Below are 17,712 nucleotides of genomic sequence, written 5' to 3'. Positions count from 1 at the left end.
TAAATGTTTTATATTAGTTAATGCTTACATGTAAATCATGTATTGTTATATGTAATACGAATATATTTATGTATTAATATTCACTTGTGAATATTTAATAAGTAAAATGTGTAGTAAAGTAGCAACTTACAATATATAAACTCATTTACGTAGTGGAAAACAAATTAAATGGTTCGATATTAATCAATATTTACATGTGAATATGATACCGTTATATGCATTTAAGAATGCATATATTTATTGTTTTTAATAAGTGATTTTACCATGGCTAAATCAGTTGATATTCACATTGAAATATGTTATAAATAAAATTTAGTATTTGTTCATGACGCATGCGTGGACTGCACTTGATATTCACATTTATTTGTGTACAAAAGCAACAACTTAAGGTTGATATTCACATGCGAATGGGTACAATTGTAGTTAATATTCATGTGAATAAATTCGTCAATGAACATATCATTAAAATTAAAAAAAGAACTAATTTGTAATAGGTTAAATAAATATTCACATGTGATTAAACGTGTGAGGAAAAATATGTATAAACTATAAATTCATAACCACAAATCTATGGAAGGACAAAAAAAATAATCTGAATATAAAAACTAACTCAAAACTAAATTCGAACAAAAAATTAACAAATTTAATTGAAACATTATGGACTGTTTGACAGTTACTGAATGGTTTGGTGCATAATTATTAAATGGTCAGAATGATTAAAAGACTCTCATGATATAGTGCAAAATGAATTATAATTGTATAATTGCTTACGATAAAATTATGACGCTGAATGGTTAAGGGAGACTCATGATACAAAATCAATCAGAGACAAATTTCTTTTTGCCAAACAAGATTCACACCTATTAATGATTTAGAGATTGCATCTTAATGAAACTATTAAGAGGTAAACAAATAACCCCTAATCCTTTAATCATGAACCCAACCAAGACAAATCGAAAATTCATACTACGAAAACAAATCAAGTACAATATCTTTGATTTTTTTTTTAGTTTTTTAAAAAACGTTGCAATCCTAGAAGAAGGATTCTTTGTCGGTATTCTTTTTTATGGTTGATTTTGAATCATCTTATTCCGTTGTAACAAATTACAGTCATAAAAACTAATCTACGATTAAGGTTAGGTAACAATACATCAGGGTAAAAGCAGATAAATAATTATTCTAAGATAAAATGCAACGAAGTTTGTTTTAGTTCATATTTAATGCAACGAATAATTTTTTTGCTCAAACGATGTTATAATGTTCCAATTTTTTTATATTTCGGATCAATTTTTCACGAGTAAATTACTGATCTTGTGACATTTTAATGACACATTGACGTGAATACTTGTTTTTTTAAAGTATATAATATTTATATAGAACAAATAAACTCACACACCCTCCTCATCTTTAGTGAGCTTTGAACCCCTGATCTCTTAGGAGGCCAAAGACTATTTGGTGTAAATACTTGTTTATGAAAAGGTTTTGATGAATGAATGAAAAAATTCGATATCCGTGTCATCAAATGTTATGATATCAGTAAAAAGTAAGAATTAAAATAATACTTGAAACCTTGTTAATATTAAATATCAGTACGTATATCCTTTATCTCTTTTAAGTGATTCTGTAAAAATACCATCAGATCATTTTTAATGATTTAGTTAAACAAAAGGAATTTCAGGTATTCTCGAACGTACTTCTCAAACGGGATACTTAACGCATTAGCTACAGTATTAAAAACTAATATAGTTTACTATCGACGGTTCGAATCCTAATACTGGGTTATTTACACAGAGGTATAGAAAAAATTGCTGAAACTCAAACTGTAAATTTAAATTTTTATGTAAAAATTAAAAAACAAGGTGAATTTTATAGGCATTTTCCAATTATTTTTAATATGTATTTTTTATTTATCATGTGTAATAAATATGTGAAAGCCAACAAAAAAATGGTGGGTAGGAGTTAGATTGTTGTAATTGTTTTCACAAGCCTAATTCTAAAAATTTAAAGCTTCATATGAATGTATACTTTTCATTCAATTACATCTACACATCATATTACTTTATATATATATAAAATTGGGATCATGTGAGACAAAATTGTTTTCGTGAGACATGATTTTTATACTTGAAACTTCACAACAGAACATTGTGAAGGTAACATTCACAATGTTTTTGCTGTGAATATTCGGTTTTTTTTTTTTTACTTTCACAACATTTTGTTGTGAAATTTCAAGTATAAAAATCGTGTTTAACGAAAACAATATTGTCTCACGTGAATCCAATTATATATATATATATATATATATATATTAAAAATGAAATTAATCCATTTCACTTTATAATGATTAGCACATGGAAAAAAATAATTATAAAATGTTTAAAGTCAATAATCTTGCTTTCTTTATCAACATTTATATAATATTTAATTTCGTCCATAATTTATCTCTTTATATACATCAAAATTAACAAATAATTATGTATTTTTAATATATGATTTAACTTAAATCTGACATAAAATAAGAATACATATAATAACACCTATAATAACATTTTTTCTTATGATATAATTGAAATGTGCACAAATCGTCTGGAACATATACAACAATTAATTTAATATAAAAAATATTCGAGCTCCATCTTTAGCTCTACATTGAAAAAGTTAGTCGAGCTCGAGCCTAATATTAATTTTTTTGAGTCCGACTCAATTAACTTACTACACGACTCGACTCGACTCATTTATACTCCCACTCATATGTCTGATTCGTATAAGGCCATTCAGACTATTTGTTTTTTTTTTTTTCCAATTTTATTTTTCAGAGACACTTATGTCTTATAGTCATCTTATCTGATAAGAGATAAACAAAACTCTTATTTGTCTCTTATTGTTTTCCAGACCCTCAACAACGACGTTTCTCAATCAATTAGCCTTAGTAGACCATTTTCCACAATTGATCAATACCAAATTGATACTCACCGCTCTCAATTGAAATATTATAATAGGATATAAATGTATTAAACACAGTCAATGACATATTTTCGTTTAAATGAATGTTAATTATATAATTTAGATATAACTTTCGTAATAATAAATAAATATATGAAATTTTATAAATTTATCTATAAATTCAACACTATAATTTTTTAATAAATAAAATAGACAATTTAAATAAATTCAAACATTTATCAATTTATAAAGATAAACAGTGTTATTTATTATAATATGGCATAAGGTATAAGCAAGTGAATGAGTTATTAAAAGATCTAGAGAAATGATCCGTGGTACTTGTACGTTGTGTAAGAAAAGTTATACCTTCCAATTCCATATACGACGAGAGTAGCAGCAGACACATAGCCTGCTATGCTCCCCCTAGCCCCTACCCCCACCCCCTTCCCCTTCCCTTCTCTCTCCATTGAAACCTCTCATCAGCACTTGTTTTCAATAGTCTTTCCGTGCAAAATGTCAGTCTCCAGATTCCACTTTCTCCATCTCCGATGCAACTAATCTTCATCTTCACTGTTCTTCACTTTCATCCTTCAATTTCAGCTTCTCAGGTATATACTTTAATCTGCCACTTCTCTTTGACTTCGATTCACTCACTGCTGCACCATACTAACATGCTTTTGCTTTTCTAAATCTTGCTACTTTGTTTCTCGGTACGATTTACGATGCATTTGAACTTGTTTTCTGGTTCGTCTTTTGCTTAATTTTTTGTTTGGATGTGTAATTTTGTTGTGTTGTTCACTTGTCTTGCTTGGATCTCTTTTTGTTAGATTCAAATGTGGTGTCTCGCTGTATGATTCAGTCGTCGTTCTGCAGTAAGAGTCTGTAAATGTGAATGCCTTGTGGCCTAAATCAGCCTTCTTTGCACAAATTGGAGTCTTATCCTCGTAAGGTGGAAGTATATGCTCATTCTAGTTATTTTATCCTTAAGTTCTTTGTCTTCACATCTTGATATATATAATTGGTGGTTGAGAGGGACATTATTGTTGAGTACTAATGCTTGATATTTGTTTAATTTGAAGAATTCTGGAGGAAAGTATGTAGGACATAACTGTCGTTTTTCTTCCCACGAGTCCTTGGTTTTCCATTATGATTTTTATAAATGGTGGGTGAGGGGAGACATTGTGGTTGTAGGTTACTGATATATGATTTTTTGTTTATATTAATGAATTTTAGAACAAGTTTTTAAGACACTGACATTCTGGTTGTTGTTCCTTGGGTAGTTTGTTGGATGTTTATAGATGTGGGAGAGAGGACATATCATGTTCTTAGGTAAATAATGCTTGGGGTTTGTCTATCTTAATGGACTTTGGAGGTGGTATACAAGTCATTGACAAATTCTGCTTGTTTCCCCCATGAGTGATTAATTTTTGCATCTGATTTTGGTAAATGGTGGGTGAGGGCACATTATTGTCTTAGTTAATACTGGATGACCAGATCAGATGAAGTATATAAAATGTTGAAAGCAATTTTTTCTCAGGCACTCAGTTTTGCGTTTTTGTGTCTATAGATTCTGGTGAGGGGACACCGTGTTGTTGCAGGTTTCTAACACTTGATGTTTGTTTATTTTAACGAACTTTAGAGGAAGTACACTGTATATAGGATGTTAACTATTTCTTGTTAGCTTTTTGTCCAATTGAGTTTTAAATTGTGATTATCATGCTAAGTGGGTTAAGACATACAGTATTGTCTTAGTTTGGCAAGATCGGTGTTTCTATATATTTAACGAATATAAGCTAAGTGGCACGTCAAATATTTAAAAAATGCCATAGCAATAGAATATCTACTGTTGCTATCGTTTTAGGTTGTATACGGATTGTTTCTTCTTCTTTCCGTCCTCTTTCGAATTGTTCTGTTAAGAAAACTGGCTTAATGTGCGAAGATTCATGCATTAGGTGGCTTATACTACTGTTTTTATGGCTTTCTTGTTCTCTTTAATGACACATTATTTTAGCATCTTAATCATTGTTTACTTACAGGGTCTTATATTGAATATATGACAGGAAGAAGCATCTTGTTAGTCTTTATAAGTGTAATGCATTGCTAGCTACATGGACCAGTACGAAGTGCTTGAGCAAATTGGAAGGGGGGCTTTTGGTGCCGCCCTTCTCGTACGGCATAGACATGAAAGAAAAAAGTGAGGATACAATTGAAATTTACCTAGTTTTTTATTTGTTTGTTTCGATCCCCGTATCTATGTATCTCTGTACTTGCTCAATTGTCATAATATGTTGTATGCTTATTCGATGATGCTAAGTTGCATTTTCATTGACACATATTGATTGTTTCTCCCATTGTATGTAATTCTGTATATTAAGGTATGTGTTGAAAAAGATACGCCTTGCCCGCCAAACTGATAGAACCCGTAGGTCTGCACATCAGGAGGTTGGTATCCTTTACTTTAAGCATCCTACAATCTTTTGTTAATTCTATTTTTGAGGGCATCAATGTCCTAAATGCACCTGAAATTGATTTCTTTTTTTCTTTTTTTTGGACTCCATAACTCCCCTTTTCCTTGGAACTGAACTTCATACTCCCTCACATTGGTGTTTTAATATTAGTTGTATTATTTTCTATCCGTTGGTATTATGATAATAGTTTGTAATCTGAACTTCATACTCCCTCACTAGGTAATTCTTGCCTGAGTAAAATATCTGCTGTTCATGTTGTAACTTCTTGTGTGTTTACATCTGCACATGTGTTGGCATTTTATGCCTCGTGCAGTTATGATTTTAAATTGGCTATCCGAAACTCAATTGTAATGACTTTTGATTAGTTTTTACTTTCAAACATCTACAAACTAATCAAGTTTCTCTATTTGTAGATGGAACTTATCTCTAAAATGCGAAATCCCTTTATTGTGGAGTATAAAGATTCCTGGGTAGAAAAGGTAAGAAAAAGAAATTTTCATCATTATTGATCATGTTTTGAGGTCGTCGTTTCATTTTTAATACAATTCATACCGTTGCTTGTACTTGACAATAAAGAAAGTAATAGAACAGCCATGGTTGCAGGAATTGTTCATTCTTTATCTTGAAGTCTGCACTAACGTTTTTTTTTCTAACCGTGCTTCTTTTATTTGTTTATTTTCTTTTGACAGGGATGCTATGTGTGCATTATTATAGGATATTGTGAAGGTGGAGACATGTTAGTACTTCGCAACTTTCCTCTCAAATTACAATGCTTTGGCGAAGAGTTATAATGGTCATTGGCATGATCTTTCAATTTCTTTTTATGCAGGGCAGGAGCTATTAAAAAAGCAAATGGCATGCTGTTTTCTGAAGAGGTAGTTAGTTACGATCTTGCATCTATTTTCTCTCTCTCCTGCCTTTTATTTCCTCCCTGTTCCCTTTTATACTCTGCAAGTCCTGTTATGCTTGAAGTTGTTTGTTTAAACAACAAACTGTTGTGCAGAAACTGTGTAAATGGCTTGTACAACTCCTAATGGCGCTTGACTACTTACACTTAAATCATGTTCTTCACCGTGATGTTAAGGTTAGCTCAACAGATGAACTTGCTTTTGGCTGAACTATCGGTAGTAATGTCTTCTGAATTTTCATGGACCATCTTTTGCTGATGATTATTTTTTCACAGTGTTCAAATATATTCTTGACAAAAGATCAAGATATACGTCTTGGTGAGTATATTTTTCTGAACTTCTTTCTCGAGTTGAAAGTAAGTGATGATGACTCATCATCAATAATACATCTTTCAGGTGATTTTGGACTAGCCAAGATGTTGACTTCAGATGACCTTGCCTCATCTGTGAGTGATGTGTTTCTTACTGAGGGCCTTCAAGTTTGAGTTTCATTCTGTTTAAGAAGTGGATGTATCTCACTGTTTTCTTGTTGTTTATATGTTACTCAGGTTGTAGGAACTCCTAGTTATATGTGCCCTGAGCTTCTTGCAGATATACCTTATGGTTCAAAATCAGATATTTGGTCTCTTGGTAAGGGATGAATGGAGTATGCTGAATGATCTTTGACATTCGCTTGCATGAGATAAACTGTGCCTTTTCTCGCATTTATTTCTTAATATAAGCATGTACTAATGATTCTTCATATTCTGTTTTCTAGGATGCTGTATATATGAAATGACTTCACATAAGGCTGCATTTAAAGCTTTTGTAAGTGTCAATAGCATCTATGTATCTATTTTAATAACTGTGGTAACTGCTACCTTTTCATCATTTGTCAGTTGTCACCCACAATTGTTATGCATGTAAACTGACGAGAATACGTTTTCAATGATCCAAGTTCTATAAGCAAAGTACATTGTGCTGATGGTCTTCGGTGATTCGAGGTTGCTTCTCTACACATAATTGCAACCCTGGCAATTTCTCTCGTGCAGCATTGGATGCCTTAATCACCATATACATCTTTAACCATGTGACCTCTAAATGTTTGCCTTAACCTTGTGACCTCTAAATGCCTTATCTTGGCCACTAGAATTTCACCAAATTTCCTGTCAATCCTTCAGTTAGTTTTATGCACATGGTCCCATTTGTAGCCAAGGGTGGAAACTGCAGAGTAGCAGGTCTTTTCAATTGTAATTGCTTTGTGCTTCTTACGCCACTGCATTATGTATGCTAGTCATCCCGGATTTTGTAAAATCATATGCATCTTTTATCCCCGTGGGCCATAATCTTTATGGCTGCAGCACTACTGAAGTTTGAGGAAGTTTGTTCATCTTGTTTGCATTTTGAGAAAAATTATTCTGGTCTGTATCTGCTTTTACTTGACATATGCATATGATTTATTATATTTCATCAAGGATAAAATATCTTCCAACAGCAGCATTCTCCTCTCGAATTTTGGAGTCAAATATGGTCCTTTCAGAAATGGAATATTCTATTACATCTAGAATTATTTTACTATAATTCTCTTCATGTTCTTCTCGAGACAGGTGTAAGATGGTGAACCTTGATATTGAACATTTGAAACTATGGTAGCGTAACGTAAGAAAATATATTCAATCTGTTAATACAAGGACAAAGTCAAAAAACAATTTATTTCAGTGTTGGCACTTGCAAAATACGTTCTTTGCTATGGGATGCATATGTTTTAAGCCTTTTCTTTTTGTTTGTTCATATTATTACAATATCATAATGTGCTGTAATTTCTAAGAACCTTCAAATTTAATTTCTGCCCCCTTTTTATTTCTGCCTGAGGCTCAGAATGCTTATGATTTTGGTTTTGGCTTCTTGAACAGGACATGCAAGCACTAATAAACAAGATCAACAAGTCAATTGTTGCACCACTTCCAACTAAATACACTGGTGCCTTGTGAGTCAATTTTTTTATTCTACTTCATCATGTAATAATGGATGACAATTTTCATATGCTACTACTCTTAGGTGCACTTGTGAAGGAGTTATTTAGTAAGAGCTAATTGAGAACATTATACATGTACTTACTTTTAATGTTATGCACTTATAAATAATCACTTGTATGATATTTTCTTCTGTGTTTTGTGGCACTCGGCTGGTTGTGGAATCTAATCATTTTTCTCTTTTCTGTTTCAGTCGGGGCCTTGTGAAAAGCATGCTGCGGAAAAATCCGGAACTACGGCCAAGTGTAGATACTTTTCTTTTATCTAGTGCATTATACAAATCATTTCTATTGTAGAATCATTTCTTATTGCATTTTGTAGATAGGTTTACTTTCAACCAAAAACTTTAGAGGTCCATTATTCTCTTATTGCAACATTGCACAACCCGGGGGGAGGGGCGGTCTTCATGGAAACAGCGGCTCTACTCTTAGAGGGTAGAGTAGAACTCATCTTACAAACCGAACCAAAGAACCCGAAAGTAGGGTCTTTTTTTTAGAGGGGGGGGGGGGGGAGAGGGAGATAAACTCATCTTACAGTAGTCGATATATTCTCTGAGGGTGTTTAATTTTCCTCTTACTTTTTATTTAAAGTCATAAGTAGCATAATCAAACAACTTATTTATGTCTTCATCATCATCTCAATTGGATTTCTCAAAAGAACGTGGTCTCTGTGGCTTGTGAGCACAATTTAATGCTACAGCACTTGAAAAATGAATTCGTAGATGATTACTCTGTGGTGTAAATCATTGAAGTGTATGTTTGGTTTGTCAGGCGGCAGAGCTACTCAGGCATCCACACCTTCAGCCTTATGTACTTAAGGTCAATCTTAAACTAAATAGCCCCAAACGCAGCAGTTTATCAACCCACTGGCCTGAATCTGATTACATGAAGAAAACAAGATTTGCGGAGCCAGTTTATCTTCGGCCAAGATCAAGGGAGAGGCGGCTATCGTGTGGCAATGATAGAACTTTGAATCCAAGCATATCTTTAGGTGACCAAGGTTCTCCCTTTTCAACCAAACGGGTTCAAGATTCCCCTCATTACTTGCAACGAAGAATGGGAAGGCTGTCTGTTGGAAGCACATGTGAAGAGTCACCAGTTAGTAAGAATATTTCTTCCAAAGCTTCCATTTCTGCCAAGAACCTTAGGTTTACTTCACCAAAGACCTTGTCTGCTCCTAAAAAGCGAACGGAGCTCTCAAAGGGTCGTGAAACGGTAAGATTATCAAATAATGATGCATGTCTTTTGTATTTCTAGATATCATGTTGATCTTGTGCCTTTGGTACTAGCTGCAGTAGCAGTTAGTATATCTGGTTTGTGTTTCAATATGGCTAAAATGGCCAAAATACAGGCCACCATTAACCTTTTGTTACTTAGAGGGCTTTGTAATGGTATTTGGCACTTATGGTCCAATTACTCCATATAAATTGTTCGTTCTATATGAACCAAGCAAATTTTAGATCTTCTGGCTGAGGGGACCTCATGGCACATTGGACACAAAGCATTAGGGGCCATTTACCAAAACTCTTAATGGTTAAGCACTTACGGCTAAGAGGGACCACTAACCTCACTAACCTTACCGCGTAAGATTCTTAGCCATCAAAATGGCATCATATGCAACAATTTTACTCGGTAAGCGCTTATCGCTAAGAGTCGTCACCCTCACCGGGTAAGACTCGTTCCTTGCTTCCCTCTTACCGGGTAAAATTCCCGGCCCTTGCAATGTTAATTCGGTAAGGTAAGTGACCCGGTAAGCATTTGGTAAACTGGCCCTTAGATTGTTTACTACCTGCTGACCGCCCTCTTACCAGGTAAGAGATGTTTCCCCGGTAAGAAGGGATGTTGTTTACCAACACACTCTGACCCATAAATATTCTGACCTAGATGCTGACCCAGTAAGGAAGTGGTTGCTCTCTGGCTCGGCCTGTGCTTCAGTCAGCACTTATGCAGACACTTTGTAAACAACCATTATCAGTCAGCGGTTACCTTGATCGGACCTCTTACCCCAGACCATACTCCTGGTGGTTAGCGCTTACCCAATTTGTGGCGGTCAACAGCCTAGGGGATTGAACGCTAGGCTAGCTCCTACCTGACTTTGGGTGTCTGAATGAGTGTATGCATGGGTGATCGTGTGATGCATTTATTTCGTTTCTTATGAATCATAATCTGTTCTGTCGAGAGGTTAATTTTGAACATTTTTTTTTTCGAATTTTCAAGTTTTAGTCTGAAGTGCGAAATGGTTACAGGTGCAGGATTCTGATTCAAGGACTTCAGTAAAACAATCCGGTCCAACATCTAGGAGGGCATCTCTGCCGCTACTAAAAAAAGCCATAATCGAAGATTCCGCATATCGAAAGAGCACCGGTTTCCTAGAGTGCCTCAACTCTCTGGACGTTTCCGTCAATGCCCCTCGAATTGACAAAATGGTCGAATTCCCTTTCACTCCAAACGACGACCACTTTGTCCCCACTCGCCGGACTTCAATAACCTCCGCACAAGGCTCGTCATCCCCACAATGTGATCGTTCAATCATGAAAGACAAATGCATGGTCCAAGCCTGTGACACAACATCCGGCCGGCAGACCTCCCCAACCGCATGGAATGGATCAGGAAGCGATTGCTCGGACCAAAATGCAACGGCCGGTGCATCGAGCCGAACGTCATCGGACCTCCGGCGGCGGCGGTTCGATACGTCGTCTCAAAAGCAACGAGCCGAAGCGTTAGAAGGGCTACTTGAATTTAGTGCCAGATTGTTGCAAGAGGAAAGATTTGAAGAGCTTGGTGTGTTGCTGAAACCATTTGGTCCAGGGAAGGTTTCTCCTAGAGAAACTGCCATTTGGTTGACCAAAAGCTTAAAGGAAAACACATTGAAGCAAGAAGAGCAATTCCAATGATGAATCAAATGGTTATGATCAAAGTTTCATTTTTATGATATTGTATGGACATATTTTAGTAATAGAAGGTAACGATGACGGGTACGGATACGGATACGATAGACGAGGGTTAGAACTATTTCTCGAATCTTTTGTACCACGATACTAATTCCGGCATGTAGCGTAATGACCTTAGTTTAAGTCATTGTATCTTTCGACATCTTTTGTTCGTTATCTTAACATTCATCAGTTTTAATCGTTTGTCACTAGGTTCTAATAAAAACTACTTTTGTAGCTTTTTTAAGGGAGCGTTTGGTTTGATAAATGTTTTTAGTGATTTGAAATATCCGATGAGTTTAATTTGTGGTATTTGAAAGGGAATTGAATTTCGTTTTTAATAGAAAATAGATTATAAATAATTAAATTGTCTTATGGACCAAAAGTGTAATGTAGGAAACCATATGGATCAAAAGTGTAATTTACTCTATTTTTTTAGGACAAATTACATGAAAAGTTATTGTACCTTAATTTGATTCCTATTTTGTATAACGTATTTTCAGAACTTATATTTTGGTATCTAAAATATAAAGTTTTAAACATTTAAGTACCTGGATAACTGGTTGAAGCATTAACTGATTACCATGATGATGTGGTATCCAACTCAGCATTATTTGTTGAAGCATTAACCGGATACCACATTACTCGTCAAGTCAGCATGATAACCGGTTAATGCTTCAACCTATTACTTGAGTACTTAAATGTTTTAAACTTTACATTATAAATATCAAAATAAAAGTTTTGAAAATAAGTTATCTAAAATAAAAATTAAGTTAAAATACGTTAATTTTTCATGTAATTTATGCTATTTTTTATTACATAAGTTTTAATCTGACGTGAAATATATAAAAAGAAGAAAAAGAAGAAAGAAAAGCGTAATTTGGACGCGGGGGGTTCTATTTGATACCAATTCGTCGTCAAGAAGCTTGAAGGAAGGGAGTGATGGGAGTGTCAAAGGAACAGGTGGAGTCGGCACTTAGGTCAAAATTGACTCCTTCTCATATCGTAAGTACTTCTTCATGCATACACGATCTATCCATTTGCTACATGTTTATGTCTTTCAATCGTAATCGCAGCTCTGTATGTGAAATTACTCAGATTCCTACTTGTTTGGTTGTATTTTGAAATTTTGCACTACATGCTTCTTCAATTTTTGATGGTTTTGTTCCTGAAACAACTAATAATGATCAGAATAAGATGATTGAGAGCAAAACAATGCTGCAACCCTGAAAACCCCTAGGATAAATCACCAAAGTTGGCATTTGGGGATGTTTGGTTGGCTTTTCATTAATTCCAGATAAAGCGGTATGTGTGGATTAATCTGTTCATATATATCATAAAGGTTTTTGTTTGTGATAACTTTTTTATAGCCCGAAGGAGTGTGTTTTTTAAATGGGAAGGCCAAATTTGGGAATAAAATTGGCTTTTTGCATAAAGCTCCTCCTGTAAGCTTACTGAATAAGTAGCTTTCTATATCATTACCCCACTACCAAACGGTTTTGTAAGCTAACCAAAATAAGCTATGAGTCTCATTAGCACATAAAATTGCTAACAACAGACCTAAACCAGCTATGGCTGAACAATGGAAGGAACAAAAAAACAACTAAGCAATTTGTGAATGCCCCTTTAGATTTTAACTGTGGATTGCTGCAACCTTTAAAATAATTTATTTGCCTGACTGTTAAATCCTTTTAAAGTCTTAGAACTTAGATGCTTTTGGACCAAGCCTGCAGCTAATTTGTGAGCATGGCGTTAAACATGTATAACTACTGTGGGTCACAGTTTACTTCTACTTTGGCTGAAAACGCAGCAAAAACTTCATCAAAAACCAATCTCATTTCAGAGCGAGAGAGGATTTTTTTTTTCAAATCCTGAAGTGACAATCTGCCACTCTATTCCCAAATTATGTACCAAGTTCTAGTGTTTTTCAAGTTCGAATAGGAACATGATTTGAATCATGAATGTATGTTTTTCTAGAGTTATCAGGGGTAAAAGCTTTTCTATTTGACAATTTGTTTCTATAACCATTAAAGGGTGAAAAGCAAAACTTTGAGAAGAAGAATATCTTCTATTGAGTGGATATATCTTTTCCTTTGTATTTTTCCAATTTGAATCGTATTGTGAATTTTCTTGTTTCTGTGACATCTATTTTTTGGTTGCATTTCCGCAGATATTCTTTTGGATAAAGTAAAACAAATATCTGTGGAAGTGCAACAGAAAAATGCAAATAATTAATATGTTGGTTGTTTAGAAAGAACTCATCAAGCATGATTGTTCAAAATGCTAATAATTCATTTATAAGTCCATTAGGCCATAACGCTGAAATTTGATATAAACTTCTTAGCTCTCTTTACACCAATATATTCATTCAAGTAGGAATGAATAATTACTTTGCAAGTGAAGTATCCTTCCCCCTAAATTATCCACCAAACCCTAAATATAAGTATATATACGTCAACAAACTATTACTGTAAATATGATTTTCTGTGGAATTGATCGAACCAATTAGTGTATCCTGTAATAATGCTCCGTCCTTTTGGACCATCAAAGCCTTATGTTGTCTAGTAGTTCAAGGTTACAAGTCTGCATGTGCAGCTGTGCTTATCTTGATCAGCAATTTACTCTGCATTATCGTTTGCAAGTTTTTTTGGGAAATGGGTGATCCCGGGCTTCACCCAGATTATCATGAGCAAGTTGCTTCAAAGACTTTTGAATGTTTATATATATGAAAAATCATTTGTTAAGATCCTTTGCTTTTATGCTCCTGCATAAAGCATTGGTACTTAATAACGATTAATAACATCATCCTGAGCTAGATGTTGCGATATTGTTTTAATCTCTCTGTTCCATCCATGTTTATATCAGTTCTGTTACCTCCCTTGATTAATATTTGGATTATATTCTATTTTCAGGAAGTTATTGATACATCTGGAGGGTAAGCTCTCTATCAAAAACATTTACCATCTGTCACATTGTCTTAATTATATATGGAAAACTTAAGTACATTCTTAACCTACAAGGAGGCTAGGATCTAGGGAAATTGTCCAAAATGGCCAATTTGAACCCACTTTTTTCAATTTAATATTCAGAAAAAGTAGACATTACGCAAGTAGCATGTACGCAGGTGACCCTTTGGTTTCTATGGTTTTGTTGTCGGCAGGTGTGGTGCAAGTTTCAAAGTTGAGATAGTTTCAGAACAATTTGAAGGGAAGAGGTTGTTGGAAAGGCATCGGATGGTGAATGGAGCACTTGCGGAAGAGATGAAAGACATTCATGCTCTTTCCATCACCAAAGCTATGACCCCTGACCAATGGAAGAAGCTACAAGAATCCGAAACTTCTCAACCTGCTGCATAAAACATCACTGTTTCCCTCTACCGCTTACTAATATGAAAAACCATAAATCATATCCTTCGGGATCCAACTCCACCTGTAATCTCTCTTGACTGCTTAACACCCGTTATACGTCTTTCTTGGTGGTTTGAATTTGGCAGATTACGATTGATTTGCTTCTCTGCTAAACCCTTATTTGGTAATTGAACTCTTGGCTTGACCATGGGTTCTTTGGTCTAACACACACTTGCTTTTTGCCTGTCATTAATGAACTGTTGGTTGACATGATCGAATACGGGGGTCTGCGGCTACTACAAGTATGCTACGAGGATACGGAGTCCCATTGCCAAGACCGGTTAAGACCTGGATCTGAATTCAAACTGATCTCCCTCTTTCGTTGGGTGCGAGGGTTTGAATATCATTGAGTTTAGGAACAGTGTAAAACTGATTTATGTTTTTTACTATAAAACATTCTTAGGGGCAGTTTACCGAACACTTACTCAGGTAAGTGCTTATCATGTTACATTATCTTACCAGATGAATGTGGCAAGTATCAAAAATCTTACCCGATAAGAGAGAGACAAGGAACAAGAGTCTTACCCGGTAAGTGAAGGCGACAACTCTTACCACGGTAAGAGCTTATCGGGTAAATTATTGCATATGGTGTTGTTTTGGTGGACTAAAATCTTATCCGGTAAGTAAGTAATATTGTTAAATTTTGCCGGTAAGCACTTTTGAGTAAGTTTTTGGTAAACAGCCCCCAGATTAAATGTGGTGTTTTAGATTAAATGGAATGTAAAAAAACCAATTTTTAAAAGTTAAAACATCTAATTTTTAAAAAAATTCAAAATGAAAATTTTCAATGATATATATTTATTAAAAAGAAGTTAGAAATTTTTATTTTCCCAAAATAAATAAAAGAGTGAGTTGTGGATTTGGTCTCTATGATTTGATGTTTATTTTATTAGGGTCCTTATGGTATGTTTATTGTAGATTTTGTTCTTGTGATATTCAATTTGTTTTGGTCATGGTTCCTTTGATAAACGTCTCCATTAAATCAAGGGCCATTTTAACCCTTTGTCTAAAAACAATATTTTTGCGTACACAATTATACATGCATACATACATAGAGGAGAGATTAAATACGAACCACTCATTTTTATACAAACTGTATAAACTAGCATCATCCAATAATATAATTTTATTTAATTTTCTTTATTTTTAATTCATAAAGATATGGTTGTTCTTTTGACTTTATAATAAATAATTTTAATAATATTTTAATTGTGTCTAAATTGGATAGATTATATAGATTAGAGGTTTTTTAGGAAGCAATCAATCAATTTGTTTTTATCATAATCTTGAAAGCGGAAAATTTTTAATAGATACTTACTAATATTAATATTTTGTGTTCTCTTATTAAATACAAATAATACGTCAATTTCAGAGTTTATTTATAATCATGTTTCTCTTAGAAATTTATTTATTTCATTTTCATAATAACAAAAGATTTCGATATTTTTTAATTTACAAATCTTTTGAGATTTATTAATATTATAGATGTGATATTTTCCAGATTTTGAGTATATTGTTTTGTTTCATTTGTAAAATTCATGAATAAATTGATTTCCTTACAAATTTCATTAATGAAATTATGTTATCTAGTTTTCAAAATGTTTCATTTATGAAAAAACTAATTTCATTTTGGTTAGGAATCATGAAACTAATTTCATTAATGAAATCAAATTATTCAGTTTTAAAAATGTTCGATTGACTGAACCATATTTAGTTTCATTAATAAAACCGATTTCATTTTGATTTGGAACCATGAAACCAATTTCACTAATGAAATCATGTTAATCAGTTTTCAAAATGTTTCATTCACGAAATCAATTTCGCTAATGAAATCATATTATTTAATTTTCAAAATGTTTCATTAAATGACCCCCTCCTTAGTGAGATTATACGAGAAAATGCCTGAACCCAAATATGTTTGGTACTAGAGAGAAATGATAACTCCAACAATTTCTTTGTTCTCAACGCTTTCATGAAACCAATTTCACTAATGGAATCATATTATTCGGTTTTCAAAAGGTTTCATTTAGTTTTCAAAATGTTCCAATTCATTATTGTTGATTAATAATAATTGTTAGGATAAGGGATTTAGTTCCGAGAAAAGAGATTTCAATGATCTCAAACGTTTAAAACTTGTTCCCATTTTGCCCTTTATTTGAAAAAGTTATAATTATTTTTTGTTTTATATTTTTTACTTTACTAAAATAACTTGTTTTAATCATGGTCTTTGATCATGAAAATATATGGATGTGATTGGTTTGTAGGGTTCGTATGAAATGGATGATTTGCAAAGTAAACCTACTCTACATATACATACATACATATATATATATATATATAGAGAGAGAGAGAGAGAGAGAGAGAGATAGAGATGAGCGATCAAATGCAAACCACCCCCTTTTGTGCAAACCCTACAAACCAATCTCATCCATCTATTTTCTTGATCAATGGTCATGATTAAAATGTGTTATATTAGGAAAGTAAAAAATAAAATAAAATAAAAGATTTAGTATTTAATCAAGAAAGGGCAAAATTGCCAAACCATTTTTAACTTCCAACCATATTGTTCGATCCTTTTGGAAACATTTTGGAAATTATATCTCATTTTAAAAAATAATACGATTTCATTAGTGAAATTGGTTTCATCAATAAAAACGTTTTGTAATTTGTATGTCATTTTTTCATTAGTGAAATTGGTTTCATTGTTCGTCTGCATAATGAAATTTTAGCCAGTTATGATTTAGTCAATGGCACATTTTTCAAAAATCTAAATAACATGTTTTCGTTAATGAAATTGGTTTCATCGTTGAAATTGGTTTTATAGACTCCACAATTCCAAAAATTGAATGACATTGTTTCAGCAGTGAAATTTATTGAAATGTTTTCTAACCAAAATGGAAATGGTTTCAAGTTTCTAACCAAGATGAGCTCGATTTTACATATAAAACTAAATATTGTTCAGTCAATGAAACACTTCAAGAACTGAATAATAATATTTCATTCATTTTTAAATTTGTTTCATGTTTCCTAACCAAAATGGAATCG

The 17,712-nt window shown here is 33.4% G+C and overlaps 2 protein-coding genes across 2 annotated transcripts; both read left to right on the top strand.

Moving 5' to 3' along the window:
• The first annotated feature begins 3,496 nt into the window (after positions 1–3,496).
• LOC112520031 (serine/threonine-protein kinase Nek2-like) lies at positions 3,497–11,459 on the top strand. Its single transcript, XM_025128338.1, has 15 exons — positions 3,497–3,551; positions 5,004–5,137; positions 5,319–5,385; positions 5,825–5,890; positions 6,101–6,147; positions 6,241–6,286; positions 6,415–6,495; positions 6,595–6,637; positions 6,716–6,765; positions 6,868–6,949; positions 7,077–7,126; positions 8,212–8,285; positions 8,525–8,576; positions 9,102–9,545; positions 10,577–11,459. Exons 2-15 carry the CDS (start codon positions 5,052–5,054, stop codon positions 11,222–11,224), a joined length of 1,836 nt encoding a protein of 611 aa, XP_024984106.1. The 5' UTR covers positions 3,497–3,551; positions 5,004–5,051; the 3' UTR covers positions 11,225–11,459.
• A 691-nt stretch (positions 11,460–12,150) lies between these two features.
• On the top strand, positions 12,151–14,832 carry LOC112518951 (protein BOLA2). Its single transcript, XM_025126767.1, has 3 exons — positions 12,151–12,265; positions 14,173–14,195; positions 14,421–14,832. The coding sequence occupies exons 1-3, from the start codon at positions 12,203–12,205 to the stop codon at positions 14,614–14,616; spliced, it is 282 nt and encodes a 93-aa protein (XP_024982535.1). The 5' UTR covers positions 12,151–12,202; the 3' UTR covers positions 14,617–14,832.
• Positions 14,833–17,712: the final 2,880 nt, after the last annotated feature.

This window comes from Cynara cardunculus (genome assembly GCF_001531365.2).
Source record: "Cynara cardunculus var. scolymus isolate 2C chromosome LG 1, CcrdV1, whole genome shotgun sequence".
Taxonomy (NCBI): Eukaryota; Viridiplantae; Streptophyta; class Magnoliopsida; order Asterales; family Asteraceae; genus Cynara; species Cynara cardunculus.
This window is presented reverse-complemented; position numbering and strand designations above follow the sequence as displayed.

Bases quoted from the DNA above. Each gene is read 5' to 3' on its own strand.
- LOC112520031 (XM_025128338.1), top strand. From the start codon at position 5,052: ATGGACCAGTACGAAGTGCTTGAGCAAATTGGAAGGGGGGCTTTTGGT. The intron at 6,950-7,076 runs GTAAGGGATGAA...TCTGTTTTCTAG, and splicing joins ATCAGATATTTGGTCTCTTG to GATGCTGTATATATGAAATG. The intron at 8,286-8,524 runs GTGAGTCAATTT...TTTCTGTTTCAG, and splicing joins ACTAAATACACTGGTGCCTT to TCGGGGCCTTGTGAAAAGCA.
- LOC112518951 (XM_025126767.1), top strand. From the start codon at position 12,203: ATGGGAGTGTCAAAGGAACAGGTGGAGTCGGCACTTAGGTCAAAATTG. The intron at 12,266-14,172 runs GTAAGTACTTCT...TTCTATTTTCAG, and splicing joins AATTGACTCCTTCTCATATC to GAAGTTATTGATACATCTGG. The intron at 14,196-14,420 runs GTAAGCTCTCTA...TGTTGTCGGCAG, and splicing joins GTTATTGATACATCTGGAGG to GTGTGGTGCAAGTTTCAAAG.